Source organism: Podarcis melisellensis (genome assembly GCF_964234715.1).
Source record: "Podarcis melisellensis genome assembly, chromosome: 6".
Taxonomy (NCBI): Eukaryota; Metazoa; Chordata; class Lepidosauria; order Squamata; family Lacertidae; genus Podarcis; species Podarcis melisellensis.
Genome location: NC_138538.1, coordinates 97,218,356 through 97,243,352, shown reverse-complemented (window position 1 = coordinate 97,243,352; position 24,997 = coordinate 97,218,356). Strand labels below are relative to the sequence as shown.

At 45.4% G+C, this 24,997-nt stretch overlaps 1 protein-coding gene across 1 annotated transcript; it reads left to right on the top strand.

Annotated features, from left to right (window-relative positions):
* Window positions 1-15,722: 15,722 nt before the first annotated feature.
* Window positions 15,723-23,097, top strand: RGS16 (regulator of G protein signaling 16). The gene is made up of 5 exons (XM_081914355.1): window positions 15,723-15,997; window positions 19,083-19,175; window positions 20,192-20,253; window positions 21,014-21,180; window positions 21,804-23,097. Exons 1-5 carry the CDS (start codon window positions 15,738-15,740, stop codon window positions 22,002-22,004), a joined length of 783 nt encoding a protein of 260 aa, XP_081770481.1. The 5' UTR covers window positions 15,723-15,737; the 3' UTR covers window positions 22,005-23,097.
* The last annotated feature ends 1,900 nt before the right edge of the window (window positions 23,098-24,997 follow it).

Genomic DNA, 24,997 nt, shown 5'->3' with positions numbered 1-24,997 from the left:
GAGGGGAAATGAATGGCAAAGCCTCCTGCCCTTGGCTGAAAATAGCCTCCCCTCAGAATCCATGTTGAAGCCTCTCTATTAGCTGCAGGAAGGTGAAACAAAGAATATGCACTCCCTGCTTGCTTCTTGAGGAATTATCTAATTTCTCTTCTAACCCTTTCCCCCTCCAAGATTGAAGAAAATTATAAATATGATGGAAGGCGGCCTGATCCTGAATCATGAACCTCTTGAGCTTCTCTGGGAACTAGATAGTAGTACTTGCTGTCAGCTACTGAAGCCCAATCCATGTTTATTTTGATATTCTAGCCCACTTATCTGTGTTAAAGACATACTCAAGTGGGCATACAGAATAAAAATATAACAACAAAGGGTAGCTAAGCTACCATTCTAAAAGCAGCAGCAAGAAATCCACAGCGGCAGCAGAACAGCACAACACACCAGGATAAACACACTCAGGATCAGTAGCGTAGCGTGGGTTGTCAGAACCCAGGGCAAGGCAAGTAATTTGCGCCCCCTAACCTATGGATTTGCACCCCCCAAACCCGTGGATTTGCGCCCCCTAACCCTAACCCCCAGGTGTTGCGCCCGGTGCGGCCAGCCCCCACTGCACCCCCCACGCTACGCCACTGCTCAGGATATATATATATATATATATATATATATATATATATATATATATATATATATATATATATATATATATATGTATGCATACCCTCCAACATTCCTCAGGTGAAAATAGGGACATTTCTCACTCCCCCCCCAACTGACCCTCCTTGAATCCCCATTTTTGTCCCAACCCCCCACCCCCGCATTTCCTACCCAAAGAACAGCGAGTGCCACAACCACTTCACCAGTGGGACATAGCACACATGCTCTCCGCCGTTCTGAGGAAACCCCTCAATCCTATTTTTATTTTATAATAGATTTTTTAAAAAAAATAATACACACTAACAAACACATTTTAGAAAGGGGCAAGATTGGAAGTGGACACACAAAGTATTTTTTTAAATCATGACTTCTTGCACTCCACTCCCCCTTTCGTCCTGCCCTCTGCCTGCCCCTCAGAGCTGGCACATCATGCAGGGCTGGGCCTCGGGGGCAGGATCTCTCCTCCTCCCCACCCACTCTCCAGCAGCCACTATGAGCTGCCCAAGTGAGGAGAGGCAACAGGATGCTTCCTCACTGCTGCCATCACTCAGGACACCGAATTTGGTGGTGGAAACACTGGCAGGGGAAATAGGGACATTCCAGGATAAAACCAGAAGCTGGGATGGCTTTCATAATTCCAGGACTCTCCCTGGAAAATCAGAACACTTGGAGGGTATGCTTATGTGTATGTATGTTAAGTTGTGGGTGAACATATCAGACGACACAGCGATTCTTCAAACAGCTCTTGTTTATTCACAGGCCAGAACAGAACAGAAGAGAACTGAAGGGTTCAGCCAGCCTGCTTATATGGAGCTCCACTAGAACGCAACAGTAACCATTTTCTGTAACTATCCGATCACTGAACGTCACTTTTGATCCCTTATTTGCATATGTGGACCTGAACTGTCTACAGTATCCCCCTGCTGGCCCAGGGTGAGAACTTCAGTACATAACAATGTATGTACAGTGATGCCCCGCAAGACGAATGCCTCGCAAGATGGAAAACTCGCTAGACGAAAGGATTTTCCGTTTTTTGAGCTGCTTCGCAAGACGAATTTCCCTATGGGCTTGCTTTGCAAGACGAAAAATTCGCTAGACGAAAAAATTCATGGAACGAATTAATTTCGTCTTGCGAGGCACCACTGTATTTATATATACACCACCATTCTGAGAAACAGTATATGAAGCAGCTAATAGCAAATTGAAATAGAAAAAGTACAGTGGATGCTTGGCTTGTGAACGTGATCCATGCGGGAGGTACGTTCGCAACCCGCAGTGTCCACAACTCGCAGCGGCGTGTCTGCACACATGCAGGTTGCAATTTGGCACTTCTGTGCATGCGCAAAGTGCGATTTAGCGCTTCTGCGCATGCACAACCCCCCAAACCCGGAAGTAACCCGTTCTGGTGCTTCCAGGTTTCAGCGGTCTGCAACCCGAAAAAACGCAACCTGAAGCGTCTGTAACCCGAGGTAAGACTGTATTGTGAAATCCATTAATCAATAGCAGATTGCAAAACTGTGGCGCTCAGAGCACATCTCAGCAAATGGGCAAATTAATATGGGATTCATAAGGGACTGCCAGTAGGAGCTGTATAGTTACTGTTTTTAGCTGGCTCCTATGCTGCTACAGTAATATTTGAATAGCATCGAGCTTACGTGATATGGCGTCTACTAAAACCAACTTTAGCACCCTCATTTTTGAGGAGAAGAAAGAAAGGCAGTGCTGTTGCTACCTACAAGATTTTCTGGCCCAATATCCCTTGTAGAATGTGATCCCATCTTTCAGACACCACCAGACAAGTGGTTTGGACCAGCCACTGGTGAAAAAGCAACCACAATGTTATAGCAACAAATTAAATCAGACTCAGATACAACATAAGCTACCTGGAGCCACCGCAGACATCTGTACAGCCTCTGTACACCAGCCTGGTTTGGCTAGAAAGGCTGGATCTCTGCCATCTGAACAATGGCTGAGGACCTGGATCCAGATCTACTTCCTGGCCCCGTATATCATTTTGTGGAAATCCTATTATGCTTGTTCGCCTGAACAGACCAAATTAAGGTTCACCAAGTGCTCCGATAGTAGAACCCTGTGCACTTGCATAACAGCCATTATCATCTCTTTCCCTCTGAACCTCCTTTAGCAGCCATTACTCAGAAATTATGAGGGTTATTATGGTTGTGGTAGTGGAGCAGTGCTTCTGAAAAGTTCAAAGAGTATCTCTGGGACACTCTGTGCATACAATCTTAAAAAAAGAAAGAAAAATATTGGAAAAATAACTCCCTAGCATTTCAGTGCTTAAAATCTTTCATTGCTTGTCACCACAAGAGACTGTTGCCCCAGTGTTGTCAAGGAAGAGCTTAAGGGAAGGGAACGTGGCCAGGAAATGTGAAATGCAAAACAACCTCTCTGCTCCAAATCTGCTATCAATAATGGATGGAGCGGCTAAGTGGGCGAGCAGATCTTGCCTGCTAGCACCAGGGCGCAGTAAACAGGCTGCTAAAAAAACAAGGCCTGGAGCAGCGCAAAGAGGTGTAGAGGGTACACAAAAGCAGGCAAACTTGGTGACATGGTGTAAACAGAGATTCGTAAGGGGAAAGGGTTGAACCAGATATAGGTCAGGCAGCAGAGAATGGTGGTCTTCCAACCCCTGTTTTTCCTTTAATGCTGCATCTGCTTTAATGTCAGAGCGCAGGATTAAAGTGTCTCTGGGAACAACTACATTTTGGTCAGTGGGGTGCAGCTTTCCTACCAGCCGTCAGACAGTGTGAGATTTTGGGTATTTTGTCTCCTCGTAAAGCACTGGCTAATTTCCAAAGAGAGAGGTGTCAGAGAACAGATGAGAGAGAGAGAGAGAGAGAGAGAGAGAGAGAGAGAGAGAGAGAGAGAGTCTATATGGGGTGGCGGTGATGTCCCCTCACTGCTGTCCTGATGAAAATCTCCCTCCATCAAGCGCATAGCTGTCAACTTTTATCTTGCAAGGAATCCTATTTGGAATGACAGCTATGATCAAGCAGCTATTTATCCTGGGAGGAAAGCTTCCATTGGCACAGGGTAAATTCCAGTGGCAAAGTGAATTTTCACAGGGACCACAGCAGAGACGGTGGGGGAGGGAAAGTAAAAAATTCTAGGCTTGGGAAGAGTTTTGAGGGAGCTGCGGGGCGGGGGGGGGGGAGAGGCACATCCAGCACTCAGGTCTAAGATCCCCCACCCCTAACCCACGGGCTCCCAAATCTCTTTGTACAAAGCAGGCAATACTGAGAAGTCAGCATGGTGGTAAGAGGCACATTTCTGAACTTCTGGCTGACAAAGAAGCTGGCAGTTGAACTTTGGTTGATGGGATGCTGGAGTCTATTAGTGTGTTTATGTTGCTCCCACAGTAGAGTCCGTTAGTACTACTAAGGCATTGCTTTTCACGACTAGCTAGAAGTGGACCTGAAATGGAGATTCCATGCAGGAACTTGATTTATTTCTGTCTTATCTAGCAATGTCCTTCCCCTCTGCCAAGATCCATCTTTAATGACTTCTCATAATTAAGTGCCATTCAGAAAATACAAGATGGGTGACACCTGGCTTGAGAGCAGTACATGTGAAAAGGATCTAGGAGTCTTGGTTGACCACAAACTTGACATGAGCCAACAGTGTGACGCGGCAGCTAAAAAAGCCAATGCAATTTTGGGCTGCATCAATAGGAGTATAGCATCTAGATCAAGGGAAGTAATAGTGCCACTGTATTCTGGTTCCTCTTCATCCTGGAGAAGAGTGACTAGTGGGGTGCCACAGGGTTCTGTCTTGTGCCCGGTCTTATTCAACATCTTTATCAACGACTTGGATGATGGACTCAAGGGCATCCTGATCAAATTTGCAGATGACACCAAACTGGGGTGGGGTGGCTAACACCCCAGAGGACAGGATCACACTTCAAAACGACCTTGACAGATTAGAGAACTGGGCCAAAACAAACAAGATGAATTTTAACAGGGAGAAATGTAAAGTATTGCACTTGGGCAAAAAAAAATGAGAGGCACAAATACAAGATGGGTGACACCTGGCTTGAGGGCAGTACATGTGAAAAGGATCTAGGAGTCTTGGTTGACCACAAACTTGACATGAGCCAACAGTGTGACATGGCAGCTAAAAAAGCCAATGCAATTATGGGCTGCATCAATAGGAGTATAGCATCTAGATCAAGGGAAATAATAGTGCCACTGTATTCTGCTCTGGTCAGACCTCACCTGGAGTACTGTGTCCAGTTCTGGGCACCACAGTTCAAGAAGGACACTGACAAACTGGAACGTGTCCAGAGGAGGGCAACCAAAATGGTCAAAGGCCTGGAAACGATGCCTTATGAGGAACGGCTAAGGGAGCTGGACATGTTTAGCCTGGAGAAGAGGAGGTTAAGGGGTGATATGATAGCCATGTTCAAATATATAAAAGGATGTCCCATAGAGGAGGGAGAAAGGTTGTTTTCTGCTGCTCCAGAGAAGCGGACACGGAGCAATGGATCCAAATTACAAGAAAGAAGATTCCACCTAAACATTAGGAAGAACTTCCTGACAGTAAGATCTGTTTGACAGTGGAATTTGCTGCCAAGGTGTGGTGGAGTCTCCTTCTTTGGAGGTCTTTAAGCAGAGGCTTGACAACCATATGTCAGGAGTGCTCTGATGGTGTTTCCTGCTTGGCAGGGGGTTGGACTCGATGGCCCTTGTGGTCTCTTTCAACTCTATGATTCTATGATTCATTGGAGATTCAGCCCACCCATTGCTTCCCTGCTGCAACCTGACTAGGAGATTAATGCTGAACTGACACTTCTGCTTGTCCTGCCGCTTTCCCCCCGGAAGTGGAACGAAGGTCAATAGGTTTTTTCTGCTAATTGATGTTCTGATTCAGCAGTAATGGGACGATGGGACAGCAATGAGTGGTCAGAGGGAGAAGACTGGGAAGAGGAGGTGACAGAAGCTGAAGAGGTAACAGGGTTTTGAACTGCTAGGTGGGCAGGAGCTGGAACCAAACAATGGGAGCTCACCCATCACGGGGATTCGAACCGAGAGCAGTCCAGAAGCAGAAACAGGAGAGGAGGGAGGCCAAGAGGCAGAGATGAGTCAGGCTGGTGAAGTGTCACAGTGTCTTCCCCTCCCGCTGCAACAAGCTCCCCTCCCCTCTTGTCTCCCAGAACCAGGAGAGGCATGAAAAGGGCGGAGGAGAGGTTGATTGCATGCAGCCACTCTTGCTTTCAGTCTCAGCCACTGATCCATGGGCCAAGACTTACCAGGGATGAGGTGCTGTGCTCATTAGGCCTGACACTCTGCCAAACCTGGGCTAATAAAGAGTTAACTCCAATTTGAAGAGTGCAATTTATTGCCGGTTTGCTCCTGTCAGCCTATAAAGCAGAAGACCTCTCGGAGCCATGCTTTGTAGCCATGGGACAAGTAGAAGTGTGGATGAGCCCTTATTCAGTTTAGACAAAAGTAAAAAGGATGGGCAGATAAACGACTAGTTTATTTTCAACTCCCCATCGCTTTGTAGAAGAATAGTGCTAGAATAGTACATTAGGCTGCCATGATTTGGACATCTACATCATCATGTGGATTCAGTGTTAAAACGTGAATGAATGACTGTTCCGGGGGGAAAGGGGCTATTATAGAAACAAGCTTAGCTGGAGGATGCTGAACAGCATCTGTGGAAGGGGGATGTATCCCAAAACATAACTGAAACAACAAAATCACTCCCCAAATCTCTCTTTCCCAACTCCTTCCTTCTAGCAACTGGATATGACAGAACCTGGTGTAGGGAAGGAAACTCTCCTCATCCAGTCCCCACTGAAGTCTCAAGGCAAAGCTCCTCACCTTCCCCTAACACTGAGGTCGGTCGCCTGCACAAGCTTTTACAATATCTCCTAAATGGGAATGCCACCTTGTGGGAAGATATTTGGGGTCCACATTACAGATTAGAAGCAAATGTACTGTGTACCTAAAATGTTATCTGAAAAGGCAACTAGATTATCCAGGTCTGCTGTGTTTTGGCCATTAAGCAGGAAAAGACACTCTGTGCATGTTCAGAGACACATGTACTCCTGGGGCATGGAACAGGGAGCTTCTTTGAGTGCTTCAATGGAACATCTAGTTCCAAAAAAAATCCCATTATTAAATTAAGTACTGGGATGGGGGGTGGTGGGAAGCATCAGCACAGAACATGTGTTTGACTGCCAACTGGAGTTTTCTCATCACTGAGCAACCATCCCCACCCCCATGTTTCTGGGATTAGGAAACGAGATTTCCAGTCATGCATAAGCCTTGTGCCCCTTTTCTTAGAAATTAACCACTAGATGCACCCAAAGGTGGACACCCTCTCACTAGAAGCAGGAAATCCTCAAGGACAATGTGATTAGCTGATGAGTAGGTAGCAGATGAGCCTTGCAAAATACAAACAGGTATGTAACTTGAGATGTCAGCAGCAGCCGCCCTTGGAGGCCTGTGGCCCCAAACAGCATTTGCAGAGCTGTTCATTGATGGTTTGGAAAGAAGCTATGTTAGGGTTTATAAGGGTAAGGTGGCCCCTGCTCCAGTGCCAACCTGCAGGGTAGCTTAGTAGCACCAGACATCCTGTAATTTTGTTCTCTCACTTTTGTTTCACCTAGGGCTAGGTGTGTGGGATTTCCACAGCCTTACAGTAGAGTGGTCTCCTCCAGAGTAGGGGAACAGCCAGCTAAATTCCCTCTAAATCTCCTGCTTGGCGACTTCAGTCCGCCTCCCCTCTGCTCTCTCAGGCACTTCAACAATTAGCAGCTTAGCTCCAAGCAGCCTAAGCCACATGGGAGGTTAACCAACCCTTGAGTCTGTTCAGAAACCAGTACAGCCCAGTACAACCCACTTCATAGCTATTCAGCAGCTCTGACAGAACCATGTACTATGGCCTCCTAAGGGCTTTCTAACCCTTTAGAAAGGATTAGATGAGATTCAGCTGACATCCTGTTTAGCCACACTATTTCTATCAAGGTAAATTCTCAATATATACACCCTTTCTTTGTCTATGTCACATGTAGATTAGACCAGATTTATTTCTCCCAGTTTTGCTCCTTTGTTCTGCTAGGAATCTGACTTTCTTCTATGTTTTGCCAACCACAGTTTCTTTGTATCTGCCTAATAAGCCTTATAATGTTGCCTCCACAATTTGCTTTCTAACTCTTTTCTAATTCTTCCAGCAGTAATTTGCTTCTATTTCTCTGTAGAATGAATGAGGGAGAGAGAGAACAACATGGCTCAGTTTATTGAAATAGTGTATGTTGGGACATGCTAATATGCCATGAGGAATAATATAATGAAATAATTAGCAGTCTTTCAAGAGCCCACCCACTGCAAATTTGAACCCTTACTCTACCCCAGGGGTCAGCAACCTTTTCCAGCCGTGGGCCAGTCCACTGTCCCTCAGACCTTGTGGGGGGGGCAGACTATTTTTTTTGGGGGGGGATGACCCAATTCCTATGCCCCACAAATAACCCTGAGATGCATTTTAAATAAAAGGACACATTTTACTCATGTAAAAACACACTGATTCCTGGACGGTCTGTGGGCCGGATTGAGAAGGTGATTGGGCCGCATCCGGCCCCCGGGCCTTAGGTTGTCTACCCCTGCCTCTGTATGAGTCTCACTGCATCTTCTGGGTTTACCCCTAGATGGGGTTCAGGCTTAATCAGCTCCTGAGCACACAATAATAATTACTACTTTAGTCTGACACAGCAATGGAAATGGCAACTGAAACATGTTAGGTGCTTTACCAGTACTTAACATTTCTACTGCCTTTACAACTCTGAGGAGGATGTCGGGGTTGAAGTGAAGATACCTTGGTGAGTCAGGCATCTGTGGACAAATGGCATGCAAAGTGTTGAATCAAAGGCTGCTGCTCTTGCAGCTGCTGACAATAGGCTGGATGATGTGGAAATGAGCTTTCCCTGTCATGTAAGCCCCAACTGTTGATCTTCTGTGCTAGGCTATTTGCCCACACAGGTTAGCAGTCATATGGTTGTATATATAACAGAGCTTCCCACATGTGCCCACATGTGAACGGATCTGTCACAAAGACGCCAGCTAGTGTCTCTCGGAGGCGCGCACACTCTCACACAGGAATAGTTCACAGAGCAATTTTTAGCACACTCAGCCATAAAAGCAAGATCAGATCTGAACAAGTGATCCTTGAGAATGCACACACCTTAAGCACACGTGTGAATGACTATATAAATAGTATTCCCTTGAGCGTTCATGAAACCTCCCTCCCTTTGCACGCTCACACACACACAGCATTTGTGCCTCGTGTCTGTAATCAGTGCTGTGCTGTCTTCAGCAGTTGCTCCTGTTTAGTTTCAGTGCTTATTTTCAATGATGGCCAGAAAGGAAAGAACACAAGAAGAACACACAAGTTATTGGGAACAAACATTACCATTTCAGATCCGGTGCTTTGGTTTTTTTCTAGTTCACCAGTGCAGAGGGGGGAGAGAGAAAGGAAAGCACCACACATTTACCTCCAATACAAACCCACATTTGTATTCACATTCTTCTTCAATCCCCTACATTTCACCTCCCCACTTTGCTATTCTCCTGAATTCCAGGCACTCAGTTCAGAACAGGAGACTTTTGACTACAGTATTTACAGCCTCCCCGACCCAATTTCACATGACCCAAGGGCTCACACACAGGTTATATAGGAGGTGACATTCTAATTGTTTGAAGGCTCCAAATGACCTATGAGATTAGCTAAATTGAAGAGGGCTGCAAGCAAAGTATCAGTGGAGGCTCCTCTGTTGGGCAGTTTTGCTATCAATCCATCAGTTCCTGGGAGCACAGAACTGAAACATTTCGACTGGAGACGTGTCCACATTTCCAGTGACCGAAAGGCCTCCTGGATGCTTCAGCGCATCTCCTCTGCTTAGCCAATCAATGTACTGCACTTTTCCATGTATAAGAGTAGGGTTTTTTTACTAATAAATAATGATAAAAGGGGGGGTGCTTGGCTTATACACTGGGCAATCTCCCCCCATTTTCTTAATTTTGAGTCCCCCAAAATAGGGGGTGTCTTATATTCCATCTGAAGAATGTGTATCTGAAGAAGTGTGCATGCACACGAAAGCTCATACCAAGAACTAACTTAGTTGGTCTTTAAGGTGCTACTGGAAGGAATTTTTTTTTTGTTTTTATATTCCATGTTATGCATGGAAAAATATGGTAATCACTATCAGCAGGTCCCTCCCTGGTCATTCCCCCTAGAAATGACTTGATTACCGTATTGGCCAGAATATAAGATGCACCCACAAATAAGCCACACTCTGAAAATTGAAGGGGGGGGAGAAAAAACACACAATACCAGGGCTGCTTCCTGGGGGGGGGGGGGGGAGTTGCACTGCTTTGCCAGCAGCATAAGGTGGTGAATATAAGCCACACTTTAACTTTTTACTGTCAGAACTTGGGGGGAAAGTGTGGCTTATGTTTGGGTCAGTACGGTAGGTGGTGGATTCTATTATCCTTTTCCTCCCTGTTTTTCTTTGCAAGAAGCCTTGGAGGAATTAAGCAAGCTGGAACAATAGAAGCAGCAGGTGAGAGTGAGGTTGCCCACCATGTCAATCTGCCAACCCGAGCCATGCATTCTTCCCGTGGGTGTTCATCTTTCTAAGCCTGCATTGTGTGTGAGGGGCAGAGAGAGAAAAATAAATTTTCCTCACAGTTAGATTGGAAAAGAAAAAGTGTTTTATATGTGTTGTATATGTGATGTAATGCTGTAACAGCAGATGGCGCTGTGGAGTCCCACCATTCCCAACCGGATTTCCCTGTATGAGTTACAACGTGTTTAACTGAAACTCTTCTTGGGTGTCTAGAGCAGCTTCCGTAGGAGAAACCAGGGAGCCAAGCTTGCAGCAGGAGGAGCAGTGTGTGTAGGTCAGCCTTTCTTTCTTTGCTAGAATCCTTCATTTCTCTCCACTCTGCCTTCCTCCAGGAAGCCTGCTCAGCTCCTCCCTCCCACTTTCTTGGGATCTTTCTCTCTGATAGCATTTTCACTCCCCTCAATTTTCAAACACCACAGCTCAAGCTAAAAAGCCCACCTCAGATTCTTTCCATGTTGTCTTAGGTTAAAGTTTACCCCTCCCTCATAGAGTTGCAATGCCCAGCACCCTGACCAAACCACAGCTGCCAGTTATTCCTTGGGGAAAGCTGTATGTTTTGTGTATGGTGTGAATGTGATGTGACACTGCTGAGGCATCTAATCATAGCCTGCATTTTTATCAAGGCTTATATTTTGATGAGGATCTGTATTTTAAAATGAGCTTAAAGATTTTCAAATGTTTTATGCCAGGCAGAAGACCAGCTGCCTAAGTACTTTGGCAAGATGTTTATCCTCCTGGACAAGGGGGCCCCCTGATTTATAGCAGAAAACAATTCTCAAAGTCGTAAAAAGGGAATTACAGGCTGAGAGCAAGGTTACACTGACCCTACATATTACAGAATATAAAAAAGCTGAGAAAAAACATAATTAAGAGTTGGTAAATAGTAAAATAAAACCATGTGCCTCCCATTAAACTTGAGCCATATCTTCCTAAGGTTAAAGGCCAAGAGCAAAGAAAGCAACTGGCTGGAGAAGGGGAGTGTAAACAGAAGAAGAGGCTTTTTTCCTATTTTATTTTGAGGCTGTAAACTGTTCCTTCCTTTTTACTTTGAGAAGGTTTATTCTTCTAAAAAGCTATCTATGATAATGTATGAAATATATTGGCTTAAATGTAATTATGCAAAGGATCTAAAAGAAAGAAATGTTAAATTCTTATTTCATAGAGTCATATTGCTGTAGGAGACCAGAGGGGCAAACGAGCCCAGCCCCCTGCCAGACAGGAGACGCCATCGAGCACTCCTGACATATGGTTGTCAGGCCTTTGTTTAAAGACCTCCAAAAAGGAGATCTTTCATTGATGATACATGAGAATGTGAACCCAAGATCTCTGACATCTGTTAAAGATAAAAATTTAAAACTATTAACCATCTGTTTTGGAGGGCAATAGGGCAAGGAGGGCAAGAGGTGAGCTGGTATTTAAGGTTCCTTGTTGAGACAAATGTAAGATATATGACTACTTATTTGTCATTTATAGATAGAAGAATATATAGCTTTTTGTTTCCCATAAAAGGCAATAGGAAATGGGTGTATCTTTTAGGATTGGTTCTAGCAAACAGCCAATGGGAATTTCAACCAGGCTGATTGGACAGAGGCAGCCAAAGGAGGAGCAAGGAGGCTGGGCTGAGGGAATATAAGTGCTGGCCATAATGGCAGGAGCCCAGGCCAGAGCTTGGTAACCATATACCACTGTGCCTCTCATTTATTTGTCTGACAAATAAATTATTATTTTAATTTCTCTATTGCTGCGTTGAATATTTCATTCCAGCTAAGCGTTAACCACAAGCGGGGTGCTACACTGCCAACTACAAACCACACTCTCAGTTTCCTCAGATAGACGTATCCTGTATGCTTTTTTATTCCCAATCCTCTTCTGTCTGATTTGGATCATTATATGAGCAGCCATTGGTCATATCCCTGTCCCATTCACTTTATTTGTTCAGTTGAAATATTCTGTGTTTGTTTTTAGTATGTATTGTGTATAAAATAAACAAGCAAATGGCACTCTGATGAGAGGAATTTTATAGCTAAAACTCTCCCGGGCAGCATTAACAACCATAGGAGCCGTGTCCTACATGGAAGCAATAACGAAACAGTCATCTTGTTCTCTGATACATTCAAGCCTCACTTACAGGACACACTCATCTCTTCTGGCCCCTTTTCTCTGGCTCATCTTGTTACTGGTATACCTTTCCCTGCAAATGACAGCCACTCTCCACAGCTGTTTCCTGCTTGCCTTTCTCCCTGCCTCCCACTCCAGCAGGATTTCACTGCCTCTGAGCCACATCTGTCACTGTGTCAGAAGGAGCGCCTTTGTTATGCGTTTGCTGGTTCAACACAGCTTCCCGTAGTTCTCAGGGAAGGTGTATCCCCCTCCCTGCATCTTCAGCTGTAGTGGAAATGTCATGCAAGCCTCAAGTGGAAGTGGGAGACACCTGCAGCCGGGGGGGGGGGACGGGGGGACCAGCACCTTTGCCCTCCTCCAGCCCACCCATCACTGCATCACAGGGTTGTTGCTGTTTTTGAAAAAGAGCAAATGAGTTTCCTTACTGGAAACGCCCCACAGCTGTGGAGCTGTGCCCTGCACAGGGCAGCAGAATGAGGCAGTCGTTCAGGGTTGGTAGAAGTGGCTGAACTGCCACAGGGTGGGGAAGTCCAGGACTGAGGTATCACCCCATCCACTGCAATACCACACTTTCTTCAAAGCTTGAGGCAGCTGTCAAAATATAAAATCAGTTAATAAAACACAAAAAATAAATAGGCACAGCTGGGAGAGGATGGGGGGGGGAGTAGCACGATGCTCCAAAAGCCAATCTAAAAAATGTGAGTTTTATACCTTCAACAGGGAAGTGCCCCAATTCACACCTAATCCTACAGCTTTGGAGCTCCACATGGGGGAGGGAGAGGCAAGCGGATCCCCAAGGTAGTTATTTTGATTATTTGAAGGAAAGGCACTATTCACATGCAAACGGTTGTTGGCATCCATCTGTCTCGGGAGACCGTGGTGGAGTGTGCCTTCGAGGGTGAAGTCAAACTATTGCATTAGCACTGAAGTGACTTCCCTGGGGTGCAAGCCTGGGCAGTGTGCTGTGGCTGATACAGGAGAGACATGCTTTGTTGCAGCTGGGGCAGATGAAGGTGCCTTGTTTCACCACAACAGTCACACCATGACATTTCTCTCTCTGCACTCCTCCAGAAGAAGCCTCTGAGGGGAGTAGAATTATCTGCCTTATTGGCTATCAGTAATTGAGGTATGGATGAAAGTAGAAGCTGCAGAGCTGTGCCAGACAAGGAATCTCTGGACTGGCTTATGCAAACCAGCCTGGCTGGCAAATATGCTAAGGTGGCAAAGGGGACTGATGGGCCATCTGAGAGAAATCCTTTGGCCTGGGAAGACAGATGTTGCCAAGGTGATGGGGTGTGTGAAGTGATGGGAAAAGAGAATTTTTAGCAACATGTTCTGAGAAGAATGGGAGGGGGGGAAAGACTGGAATCCATATCAGGCAGGCTGGCTGAAGGCAGGCTAGGAGCATAGCTGTCAACTTTTCTCTTTTCTTGTGAGGAATCCTATTCAGAATAAGGGAATTTCCTATTTCAGAATAAGGGAATTTCCCTTTAAAAAAAGGAAACCTTGACAGCTATGGCTGGGAGAGAGGCCTTGAACTGCATGGCTGCCCTGATGCAGGGTACAAGCTCCTCTTGAAATGGCCACGCTGTGAGATCTCGACTCCTTCCATGCAAACTGAAGGTGTAAATAGGTAAGTAAGCCATATTTCTTAAAGCTACGACAGTCTCTGCTGTCTCTTATTCCTCCAAAGGAACACAGAAATGGATCATGCCTATTTCAGAGTAACATTCCTGATATAAAAATTACCCCACCCCTTCATCCATCAACCCAGTTTCTTACAGTCCTGTAGCCCTTAAAATGGGTTGGTTGATGCCATCCTGAGGGATTAAACGAGGTATGCTTTTTAGATAGATATACAGTGCTATTTTTCTAGAAAAAGAGGTGCCGGAACTCACATGAACTAGGTTACATTCTAAATAGTGCACAGTAGATACGCATACAGACAACTTATTGGGAAGGTACAATGATCACCCATCATGTTTTGTAAATGCTGGGCAGATGGCAAATGGATTACAGATTTCATGGGGCAGGGATGGGGAACCCATGGCCCTTCAGATATTCCTGAACGACAATCCTGGCATTGGTCATGGTGGATGGGCTGATGGGAGCTGGAGTCCAGCAACATCTGGAGAACTCGAATCTCCATCTCTGTCCTAGGTAAAAAATGCTCATTATTATCCCTCAGGGGAAAGGTTGAAGGGGAGAGTGGAAGGAAATTTACCAGTCAGGTGTGCCAAGGTTGCCTGGGTAGGATATTATTTCTTTAGCTGGAACATGACATGTTTCAACACACACATGGAGGATGTTGGACAATTAATGCTTTTCCTACCTGGGAAGATGGGAGAAAAAGATGTGAACTGGGAGATATTTCCCCTCTACTCAAAGCAGACATGCCCCATGGGGGTGTGGGGTGTCCATCCTGTGTATCTACCTGCAAGATGCTTGCAGTATGCGACAGGAAAGATGCTCTGCTGTGGAAATCCTAGGTCAGAAGTGAGGGAGTTATGGCCGCCAGATGTTGGGCTCCACCGCCCATCAGCCCCAGCTGCATGACCTGTGGCAGTAAACATCTGGAGGGCTACCACTTCCCCATTTCCTGTTGGACCAGAGAGCATTAAAAAATAAATACTACATATAAATAAAAGCATTTTATCATTGGGCTTTATCCACAGTCACATATTTAAGAATTCACAGTGCAGCTCCCAGGACTGCACTAAACCTGCACAATATGGACACCAACTTTCTCTGGCCTCGTGGTCTGAAGCAGGTTCACTTGGAATACAGTCCTGCCACTTTTAATGAAACTTGTTTCTTGCTGGGCAGGCTTGGAACCATCACGTATAAAGTACAGCAAACAGCATTTGTGACAATTTTTTTCACCATACACTAGGGCCGGATTTAGGCCCTTTATATGTCCAGCTGTCCTTTGTCAACAACAAATTGTCACTGTTTTTTGTGTTGAATATATGCTATATGGTAATTTATGGACCTAATAGGTATCTAAAGCCATTTTATTAGTTTTTTATCTTATATTTTGGAAATGTACATCCAGTTTTCCCCCTTTAATTTTTTTGGGGGCCCCCAAGAGAGTGGAGCCCCAAGCTATAGCTTGTTTAGCTTATACGTAAATCCGGCACTGCCATACACTCAGTACTGAAGTGTTTATTTAATTGTGAACCTAGTCACAAAACGTGTTCCTTGCGTCTCTCTGTATGCCCTTCAAATCAACAAATGCTAAGGCACCACAGCAACAGAAGGCGGCATATTTTATAATGCAGAATTGGTCTGCTTGTTCTCCTGCCGGGAACTGTTCATGACTGCGACGCTCAAGGACAGTTCCAGTTCTTCTTGTCTGGCGGCAGGAGCTGTGCACTTGATTCCTGCTCCCTCCCATTTCCCATCAGATATAAAAGCTCCGCTTCCAGACACCAGCGCACAGAGCGCTCAACAGCAAAAGGTGCTGCTGGAGCTGCCCACTGCTTCTCTTTCCTGCACAGCTTCAGGCAAAGCGTCTGTCTGCTTCCTCACCATGTGTCGGGGGTTAGCTTCCCTTCCTACAAGCTGCTTGGAAAGGTAAGAGGCTGGAAAATATTTGGGGCTCTTAGCAAACAACTGCTGAGTTGATAAAAGAGGAGTGTGCTTTGCTTCAACATCTGTACTGATCGGGGTAACATTTGTGTACAACCATAGCTCATACTCCTATAGTATATTCTAAAGAATGGAAAAACTTTTGTTTGTTAGATGAGCAAGATCTATCACTGGCAAGGGCAGGAAGTGTGTGTGGGGGGGATAATTCAAACAAACAAACAAACAAACAAACAAAATAACAGCATTTATCCTGAATTTCTGTTACTCTTGTTGAGGGATGCTTCCTGGTCCGTACATACTTTTGTTTTCACTCAAAAGGAAGGCTTTTAAATGTTATAATGAAATCTTTTTCTCCAAACGATCACCTGTTTTTGCAATGCGGTTCTACTTCTGCAAGCAGCACTCTGCACAATTAGCATTCCTGCCACACACCACCCAGAGGGGGGTGAGCTAAGAATAGAAAGTGGCGCGCCAGGCATCATCTACAAACTGTCGCAGTGATGCACCAAGCGGGGAGGCACCTCGGTGTGGCTGGTTGCAGACGCACTACAGCAGGCAGGCAGCTGTCATAAGAACTCTAAAAACGGGAGACCGTGTCCGCATTGTTATGGCTAGCGCAGCAGCAAGTAAATCTGGGTCACTGAGAAGTGGTGCAAAGGAAGTTCAGGAGAGATGGTATGGAAGAAGCTCAGCTTCATGCAGTTTTGAAGAAGGAATGTGATTGTTGTCATTAGTAGCAGTAGTGATGTAACATTTTACTTAACCGAATAATAGTGTTCACAGTTTATATTTTGACACTGGGGGAGACAACAAGAGGGGGAGGAAATAAGGAGAAATCATAAATAGGATGTTTCTCTTGAGCTTAGTTTCAGCTGAGCATGACAATAGAGTACAGTGTTGAATGTCTACCTGAAAAGCAGCACAGTGAGCAATTTCAGTTGTGACCTTCTTGAGGCAGGGACCTATCCTTTCCCCTAGGAATTGTAGAAACTCTGGCTTACTGTACTATCCGCCCAAATGAGGCAGACATATCAGTCCTTTTAATAGCAAAGAAAGAATAATACTATTGCAGCCATGCTCTTCCTGGTTTCTATACTTTGTCCAAGAATGTGGGGTTGTTGTTTTATACCTGTGAACAAACACTCTTTCCTGGAAAGCTTGAGGCATGGAAATAGAGACCTCTTTATGCACTGGTGACGGTGTTCATCCCCCCACCCCACCATCATCTATGGTCAAGCTGTTGTGGTGCTTTAAAGCGTCAGAGACAGTGGCACAGGAAAAAGAGTGAATGTGTTAAATCTCTGGACCTTAAATATTCCAGTTCTCTGACAGATGCATTCAACAACATAGAGCTGTGAGGAATAAGAGAGACTATCAGAGGATGCATGAACAGGAAGAGCAATCTTGCAGGGAAACATAAGAGTAGAGGAAGAGACTAAAAGGACAGCAGATGCTCTAAGCGGAAATGATTTGGTCTTTACAAAAAGTGGTTAACAAACAGTTCCATCTGCATGTTGTGATATTCCAGTCCTTTTGCATCTGAAGAGCAGGTGCCACATAACAAAATGTACCAAACAAGTGAAGAAACTGTGTCCATCAAAAATGGAGATCTTAGGTTGCACTTGCATCCTACCTGAGAGGGGCATCTGGCTGGCCACTGGGCAAACAGAATTTTGGTTCCTTTGTGTAACCTTTGGATCACTTGTTGGAGCCATAGCTGGGCACCATATGTGACAATCAGTGGCGTAGTGTGGGTTGTCAGCACCCGGGGCAAGGCAAGTAATTTGCGCCCCCTAACCCATGGATTTGTGCCTCCTAACCCTACCCCCCAGATGTTGCGCCCAGTGCGGCCCCCCTGCACCCCTATGCTACGCCACTGGTGACAATCATGACAGACTTTCCAAGAGTCATGACAGACTTTCCTGGCACAGAGGGCGAGGGATTAATGATGCTAGGGATGAAGGTTCCAGTTTATTAAACAGGAAGGGCACTAGTGAATCCTTAATGTTGTAAAGGTTACACAGTTCAGATATTAACCACTGAATCTGAAAGCTAAAAATAAGCTAGCTTTGCTGCCAGCTAGATCCCATTGTCCATAAAAGTGGGAACTAGGTGGGAAATAAAAATCTTTTTTTAAAAAGGGGAATTCAGGGAAAGTTGTGTAGTCATGAAAGCATGATTAACACACAGAGCACAATAAAGACAATACACAATTGCTGTATTAGAGGCCTGGAAACAGTACAGCAGTCGTTGAAGGACCAAATGGCCACCCATCTGTCAAAGATGATTAAATTACTTGCATGTGTAATCCTGCCTTGCCTTCTGCATTAATGGGAATTACAGCTTGATTAGGAATACTACATTACTGAAATGCTTGCATGCCCTCACACAACAGAAATTAGTATTGTTTCTCCCCCCCCCTCTCTCTCCCCATCATATATCTCCTACATTTATTTGAACAAACATGCAACAACTCTTCTCTCCAGCCAGGGGCATAGGAAGGGGGCCGGTGGGAGTGGTCTGCCCCGGGTGCCCTCACTGAGGGGGGTGACATGCAGATCCCAAGTCTACTCCGAGCCGTTGGGGTAAGAGGAGGAGCTGCACCGCCTTGCCAGCGGCACCCCCCCCCCCCTTTGCCCTTTGTTTTGACAGCTTGGGGGAGGCTTGGGAGTGGCGGGCAGCAGTGTGCCAAATGTCCGCCATGGGTGGGTGGCTTGCTCCGCCCCGTGAACAGCTCGCTCCGCCCCTGGCTGCAGGTCGCTCACACCGCTCCGGGCACCCAAGTGGCTGTCCCACGCCTGGGAGGGCACCCTCCGCGCCACGCCCCCCTCGGGAGCGCGTCTGCCCTGGGCAGAGCGGATATATGCTCCCTCGCTGTCTCCAGCTCCCAATGTATAGCTCTGCAAATCCACACCAAAAGCCAACAGCCAGTTTGGAACCAGACATAGGGTGGTTCTCCCTTGAAGCAGCTCTCTTCTTTTTAAGGAACACACACTGCTGCCCCCTCGTGGCCACTTCTTGTTTTACCTTAAATACATTTTGACATTCTTCCATTCGTCTCATTCTGCAGAGCAAAGGAATTCAAGACCCGCTTGGGGATCCTGCTTCATAAACCAGATCTGGGATATAAAATTGGGAGCCTGAGCCGAAGCACAAAGCAGAGGTAAGTCATGTGCTGAAGGCAGCCTAAAAAAACACCTGGTGCAACCTAGAGCACTGCTGCAGCTACTTAAGAGGGACCGGTCCTGAAAGGTGCAATGGAGCAGTGCAACATTAAATATATATATTAGCTCCTAAGGAATTCAGTGAGAGGGAAGAATCGTAACTAGCTGTCTATGGAAGAAAACTGTTCTTCAGCCATGACCTGCCCTCCTGAGTCTGAGCTGTTGCCATCCATCTGTCTCAAGAGACAACGGCATGCACCTCTGGGCATGAGGTCAAACTGCTGTGTCAGTAGCACCCAGGTCACTTCCCCCAGGAACAAGCCTGGGCAGTGTGTCTGGAGGTCCTGGGCTGCCCAGACAACAAGACCTCGCTGAAGTGGTCCAAAGGAAAGCAGAGCAATACGTTTAGCACCAACTTGGCTGCAGAAGTTGCTGGAAGGAGGCGTGCAAGACGCCGTCCAACCATCTTAGGGATTCCACTCCAGATTTGTGCAGGGCTCACTCTTTAGCCTTTTCTTCTCCTGAAGATATCCCACAAGGCAGCGGAGGTTTAGGATCATAGTTTTCCTTCTCTTAGATGGACTATCTTCCCAGGTTGATGAGCCCCATCTGCCCCTCACTTCCCTTTTCAGCACGTGCAGAAACCACCGCTCAACCCATGTAGTAAATTCCAGTGATCCAGTGGGGTGGCTTCTGTGTGCTCAAGCTAGAAGCCACCTTGTTCTCTGCAAGAACAGGGACCCATGTTTTCCCATACAGCTAACAAGAAATAGGAGAACTGAAGACCTTGCTTCAGCTGTTTTCTAAATACTGTAACCACACCATGGAAACCATGCAAGGTGAAATTAAGAGACAGATATATCCTTCTGCCTCCCCCCCCCCAAGTGGTGATGAGGGTGTTCGCTTTAGTTTAGGATCTCTGGGCTTCTTGTCTTGTCTGCTCCTCTGCCTAAACTCTTCACCCCAACATTCCTATTGGCACCACCATGATTTTTACATTTATTCTCCTCTCCAGATACGCCTTAGAAGAGGTGCTCGGATGGAAGGAGTCTTTTGACCACCTTCTGAGAAGCAAAAGTGAGTACGTCTTTTCACAGTCCCCAACACGTCAAAGGGAGCAGAGAGTTTTTCCAAAACTTGTTTTAGGAAAACACATTCCTTCCCCCCATAGCTACCAAATGCATGCCTTGATTGTTCCATAATTCCTTCAAGTGTGATATGTCCTACAGTGTACTGTGCCTCAGAAAGGTTCACTTCTGGGTCAGATTAATGTATGATTAAACATGCCCTTGAATGCAACGCTTGGTTTCCCCTGTCTTTTTAAAAAAACGAATGCCAGCCACAGGCAGCTCCATTTCATATAAGGACTACAGTATGCGGGGAGGCGTTTAACTCCCCCCCCCCCCGTGCCATTTCCCCACTGCATATCTCCCCACACATTCCCAGTCCAAGCTGCTAGATCCTGCAGCTAGAGACAGATAAATAACACAGAGCAGAGAGTGTTCTTTTAAACAACAATTCAATCCTCAGAGAAGGCCATGTGGTGGTTTAAATAACATATATACTATAGAAAAGTTAGCTGCCTATCAGTTTGCTCCAAACATGCTGATTTGGATATATTTATAAAATATTTCCTGCCTATGCCCCAGTTCTCCCAAAATAATTTTTCTACCAATGTTCTGACCCTTGTTCCGCACAAGGGTTTTATTCCTATGTCTTTTCTTTCTAAAAAATAAATAAATCCCATAGCATTGTGTTAATGTCTGTAAGAAAAAGTGCATCCTTCTGTTCCCGTCACCCTCCTTCCAAACTAAACATTCCCTGTCCTCCTTCACAGGTGGCCTGGCAGCATTTCATGGCTTCCTCAAAACAGAGTTCAGTGAAGAGAACCTGGAGTTCTGGCTGGCCTGTGAGGAGTATAAGAAAACCCACTCAAAAGCCAAACTAGCAGCCAAAGCCAACAGGATCTTTGAAGATTTTGTTCAAAATGAGGCCCCCAAAGAGGTGAGTAAAATTTCTCAGTATGATGCAATCCTTTTTTTAAAAAAATACTACTGCATTTGCACCCTATATTTCCTCTAAGGTTTTCAAGACAGTATACATGTTTCCTTCCCCACGATCACTCTATTTTATCGTCACAACGAGCTTGTGAAGTAGGTTAGACTGAGAAATAGCCCAGGACACTTTGCTGCTTGAAGCAAAATGCCTGGCTGCCACCCCCTGGCCATTGCCCCCCCCCCCCCCCGCCACCACTGCAGTCTTGCCTTGGGGTGGGGGGGCGGCATGAGGCTCTGCAATGACTTTTCCTAGAGGAAATTTTTGTTTTTATTTGTTAAATTTGTATACCGTCCTATGTCTGTAGATAAAGCTTCACCGTCCGGAGGGAGGGGTGAGGCTCTGCAAGGAGCAAATCTGCCACCTCTCTGGAGTCTGCTGGGCTGAGGCAACTGCCTCCCTTTGCTTCATGGGCCAGCCAGCCTGTGAGGGTTGTGGGTCTCCCCAGTCCTCCTTCCATACTCCTCACTGCTTCACACTGGCTCTGCTAGAATGCATACAATACCTGTTGCTTTTCCTCACTGTTAAGAAGCATATTGGCATAGAATTAATTGCTGCTGTGTTCCTTACAGGTGAACCTTGACCATGAAACCAGAGAGGCGACCAGGAGGAACCTCACCATTGCCAATTCTGCTTGCTTTGAAGAAGCCCAAGCAAAAACCCACACCTTGATGGAGAAGGACTCCTATCCCAGATTTCTGAAATCTGCCTATTACAGGGACCTGACAGAGCAAGCGACCAGCCACAGGACAGGCAAGCCCACACACACCTGAACCTGCTCATGGTCACTGCTAGGACTTGTGTTGGGGGAGCAGAGACAAAGAATGAACCAGGAGAGGCAGGAGCCTCAGAGGGAGGTGATAAGAGCTTTCCGGTGGTGGAGTTTAGGCTGGGCCTTTACATTGGCCAGGATGCCTGGGACCTCATATGCTTCCATACACCCAGGAGCTATAGCAAGAAAAGGCCCTCCCTGGCATCCAGGAAGGGCAGAAAACAGGCGAAAAGCACCGGAGAAAATTGTGTAAGAAAGAACCTGCACTCCAAGTAGGACGAAGAAAGCAGAAGGGAAGGCGAGAATTGAGGGGCAGAGAACTAGAAAGGTTGAATTCCTCTCTAAAACTGTGTATCCTCCTCGTGTTCAATGTTATGCACCTGTGCACCCATCCGCATGCATCAGTCTGTATCTGCTTTCAGAATCCAGTATCTGCACTTGCAAAACACAGACGACAAACTGTATCTAGCACACAGGGGTTTGAAATCTCCAGCTACTGCATGACAGTTCCAGAAGCACACAGCTCTCTGCATGTCTGTACACCAACCAGCTGAACAGTCAAGACTTAGCATCCTTAACAGTGCAGGTGTTGCTTTGCCTTTGTAGCCAGAGGAATGCTGCGTCTGCTTTGATCCAACTGCATATCTGCCTTTTGCCATGATGGGCAAACTTTCTTCCAGTGACATTTGCAGAAGCCAACAAACTCTGTGAACATTATAAACAACCTTGGGTGACATGCCCCATTTTTTAATGGTTTCCCATTTATTGTTAATTATTACAGTGATTATTAATAATTATTTATTTAGATAGGGCATTTAATGAGCACAGCACTTTCGACACAGGTACAAGTCACTGCAGCAAGGGGCCTGCAACTAATGTCTCCGCTGATTTCACGATACCTATAAGACTACATTGACAGGTGGCATCAGCAGAGAGGTGAAGAAAAAGAGAGAGTGGGAAACAAGACTAGATTGGCCTTGCAAATATAAGTCTGCAAAAGTTATTAATTCCTCACCCCTCCATGAAAAAAACAACTACTACCCTGGTGGTCCAAACAAAACGTGTTACAGAGCATTCTACGCCTGTTTACTTGAAAGAAAGTCCCGCTTTTTTAAATGGGACTTGCTCCCAAATAAGTGTGCATGTGTATAGGTTTGCTGTCTCCATCATGTGCAGCACATCTGACAGCTTGAAAGGGCAGGGGGGGGAGAAACTTTCCCTGCCTGAAGATTATTTTCTTTTATAAATTGTATTTTTGCATTTTCAATTTTACAAGAATAAACAAAAGAAAGATACACACTCAAACAGAAACATACTGTAAAATCCCCATTGATTTCCCTCCCGCCCTTTGTGAATCCTCATAAGATTTTCCCCCTGCATCTCTTCCATAACTCTATTCTTATAAGTCCTTTATCAATCCATAGCTCAAATTTTTACTACAAGTTTTCTGTCAATCCTACCAATGAATTTGTTTACAATAGTTTTTCAAATAGATTATATACTTTCCCCATTCCTTCCTGGTTTCTAATTCTTCCTGTAAATTTTGCCATCTCGGCATAGTTCATCCATTTTATCTGCCATTCTTCATTGGTCAGAGTTGTACCATCTTTCCATCTCTGGGCTACCAGAATCCTTGCAGCCGTGGTCGCGAACATAAATAATTTCATCTGGTCCTTCAGAATCTCGGCACCTAGTGAATTGTGCCCGTAGACTGACAGGTTTGGAGGAAGGACATTTTGAAAAAGGAGACAAGGAAAAACCTGGTAAAGGAAGAATGATGTGAATGGGCAAACAAAGGCAAATTCTGCTGCTAAAGCAGTACACACAGAACAAAGATATATGGTTAAATCATGTTAGCAAGTTAGTAGGTCCATCGTAGCTTAATGCATATTGGAAGGTGGGTGCAGGAGTGGCCCAGTCATTCAGCAGGGCAGACACTATGAGACTTTACTGGTCCAACTTGTGTAATGGATAGACAGGATCCTAGATTGCAACTGAGAAGGGGCACAGGCTCACAGTCATTGAATCCCTGCTCATTTGTACTTTCATACATCTTGTAATGTACACCAGCTAGGATTGTACGCGCAAGATAACGCTGGCAGCAACAGAATGTGCCACACCTGGCTGAACAATTGTACACCAGGTAGTTTGTTAAAATCAGCCCTGACGCCCTGCCTTGCTCATTTGACAAACTGCAAAATACCAAGCAGAGTATTTGTTCACAACAGAAACCTATCTAGACTTATGTGAATTCAGTACTGGAAGTAGCTGAGAAAATAAACAGTCAAACTGCAACTACTGAGCAATTTACAGTGCTGTTTCTGCTGCTGCTGCTGCTGCTAGTAAAGCTTTCAAATACCAGTAAGATCAGTTTATGCTTTTCTTTCATTTATCCACAAGCAACATTTCCCAAAGCAGATGCACCCTGAGCCAATAGCAAAAGCCTCTTGCATGCTGCAACTCATTTGGCAGAGACCATATCCTGAGGTTCTTATTCTGGTTTTGATTAACCTTATTCAGACAAACTCCTGTTGACTTCTGTGAAGTGTTGTCTGAAAAAGGAGGCATGATGCAGTTTTCCTTCTGAAGTCTATGGTTAAAACCTCCCTCCATGGACTTCACTGGTGAAAGAAGAGTATATATATATATATATAGTTACCGGTATATAAGCCAAACCATGTTTACACAAACTTTTCTTTTTCTAAAAAAACCCCCAATGCTACGTTTGTGGGTCTACTTGGGGTGAACTCTTTACTGCTGCAGTGTTTGCATGCCATTGTGCTTTAACCATCGATCTGCCTGCATGCCAAAATAAATATTCTTCAGCAGCAAAGGAGGGTGGAGGATATATAATTTGAAAAAATGTGCTCTACCCAGTTCTTTGCATTATTCTGTTTCGCACAGCTGCCATGCTGCCCCTTTATTGTTGGTTTTCTTGAGAAGTTCTACAAAATAAAAAGCATTTCTTAATGCTGAACCACCGATGAGAAATTG

Excerpts from the sequence above, each read along its gene's own strand:
- RGS16 (XM_081914355.1), top strand. The coding sequence starts at position 15,738 with ATGACTGCGACGCTCAAGGACAGTTCCAGTTCTTCTTGTCTGGCGGCA. Across the intron at positions 15,998-19,082 it reads CCTACAAGCTGCTTGGAAAG|AGCAAAGGAATTCAAGACCC; the intron begins GTAAGAGGCTGG and ends CTCATTCTGCAG. Across the intron at positions 20,254-21,013 it reads CCACCTTCTGAGAAGCAAAA|GTGGCCTGGCAGCATTTCAT; the intron begins GTGAGTACGTCT and ends CCTCCTTCACAG.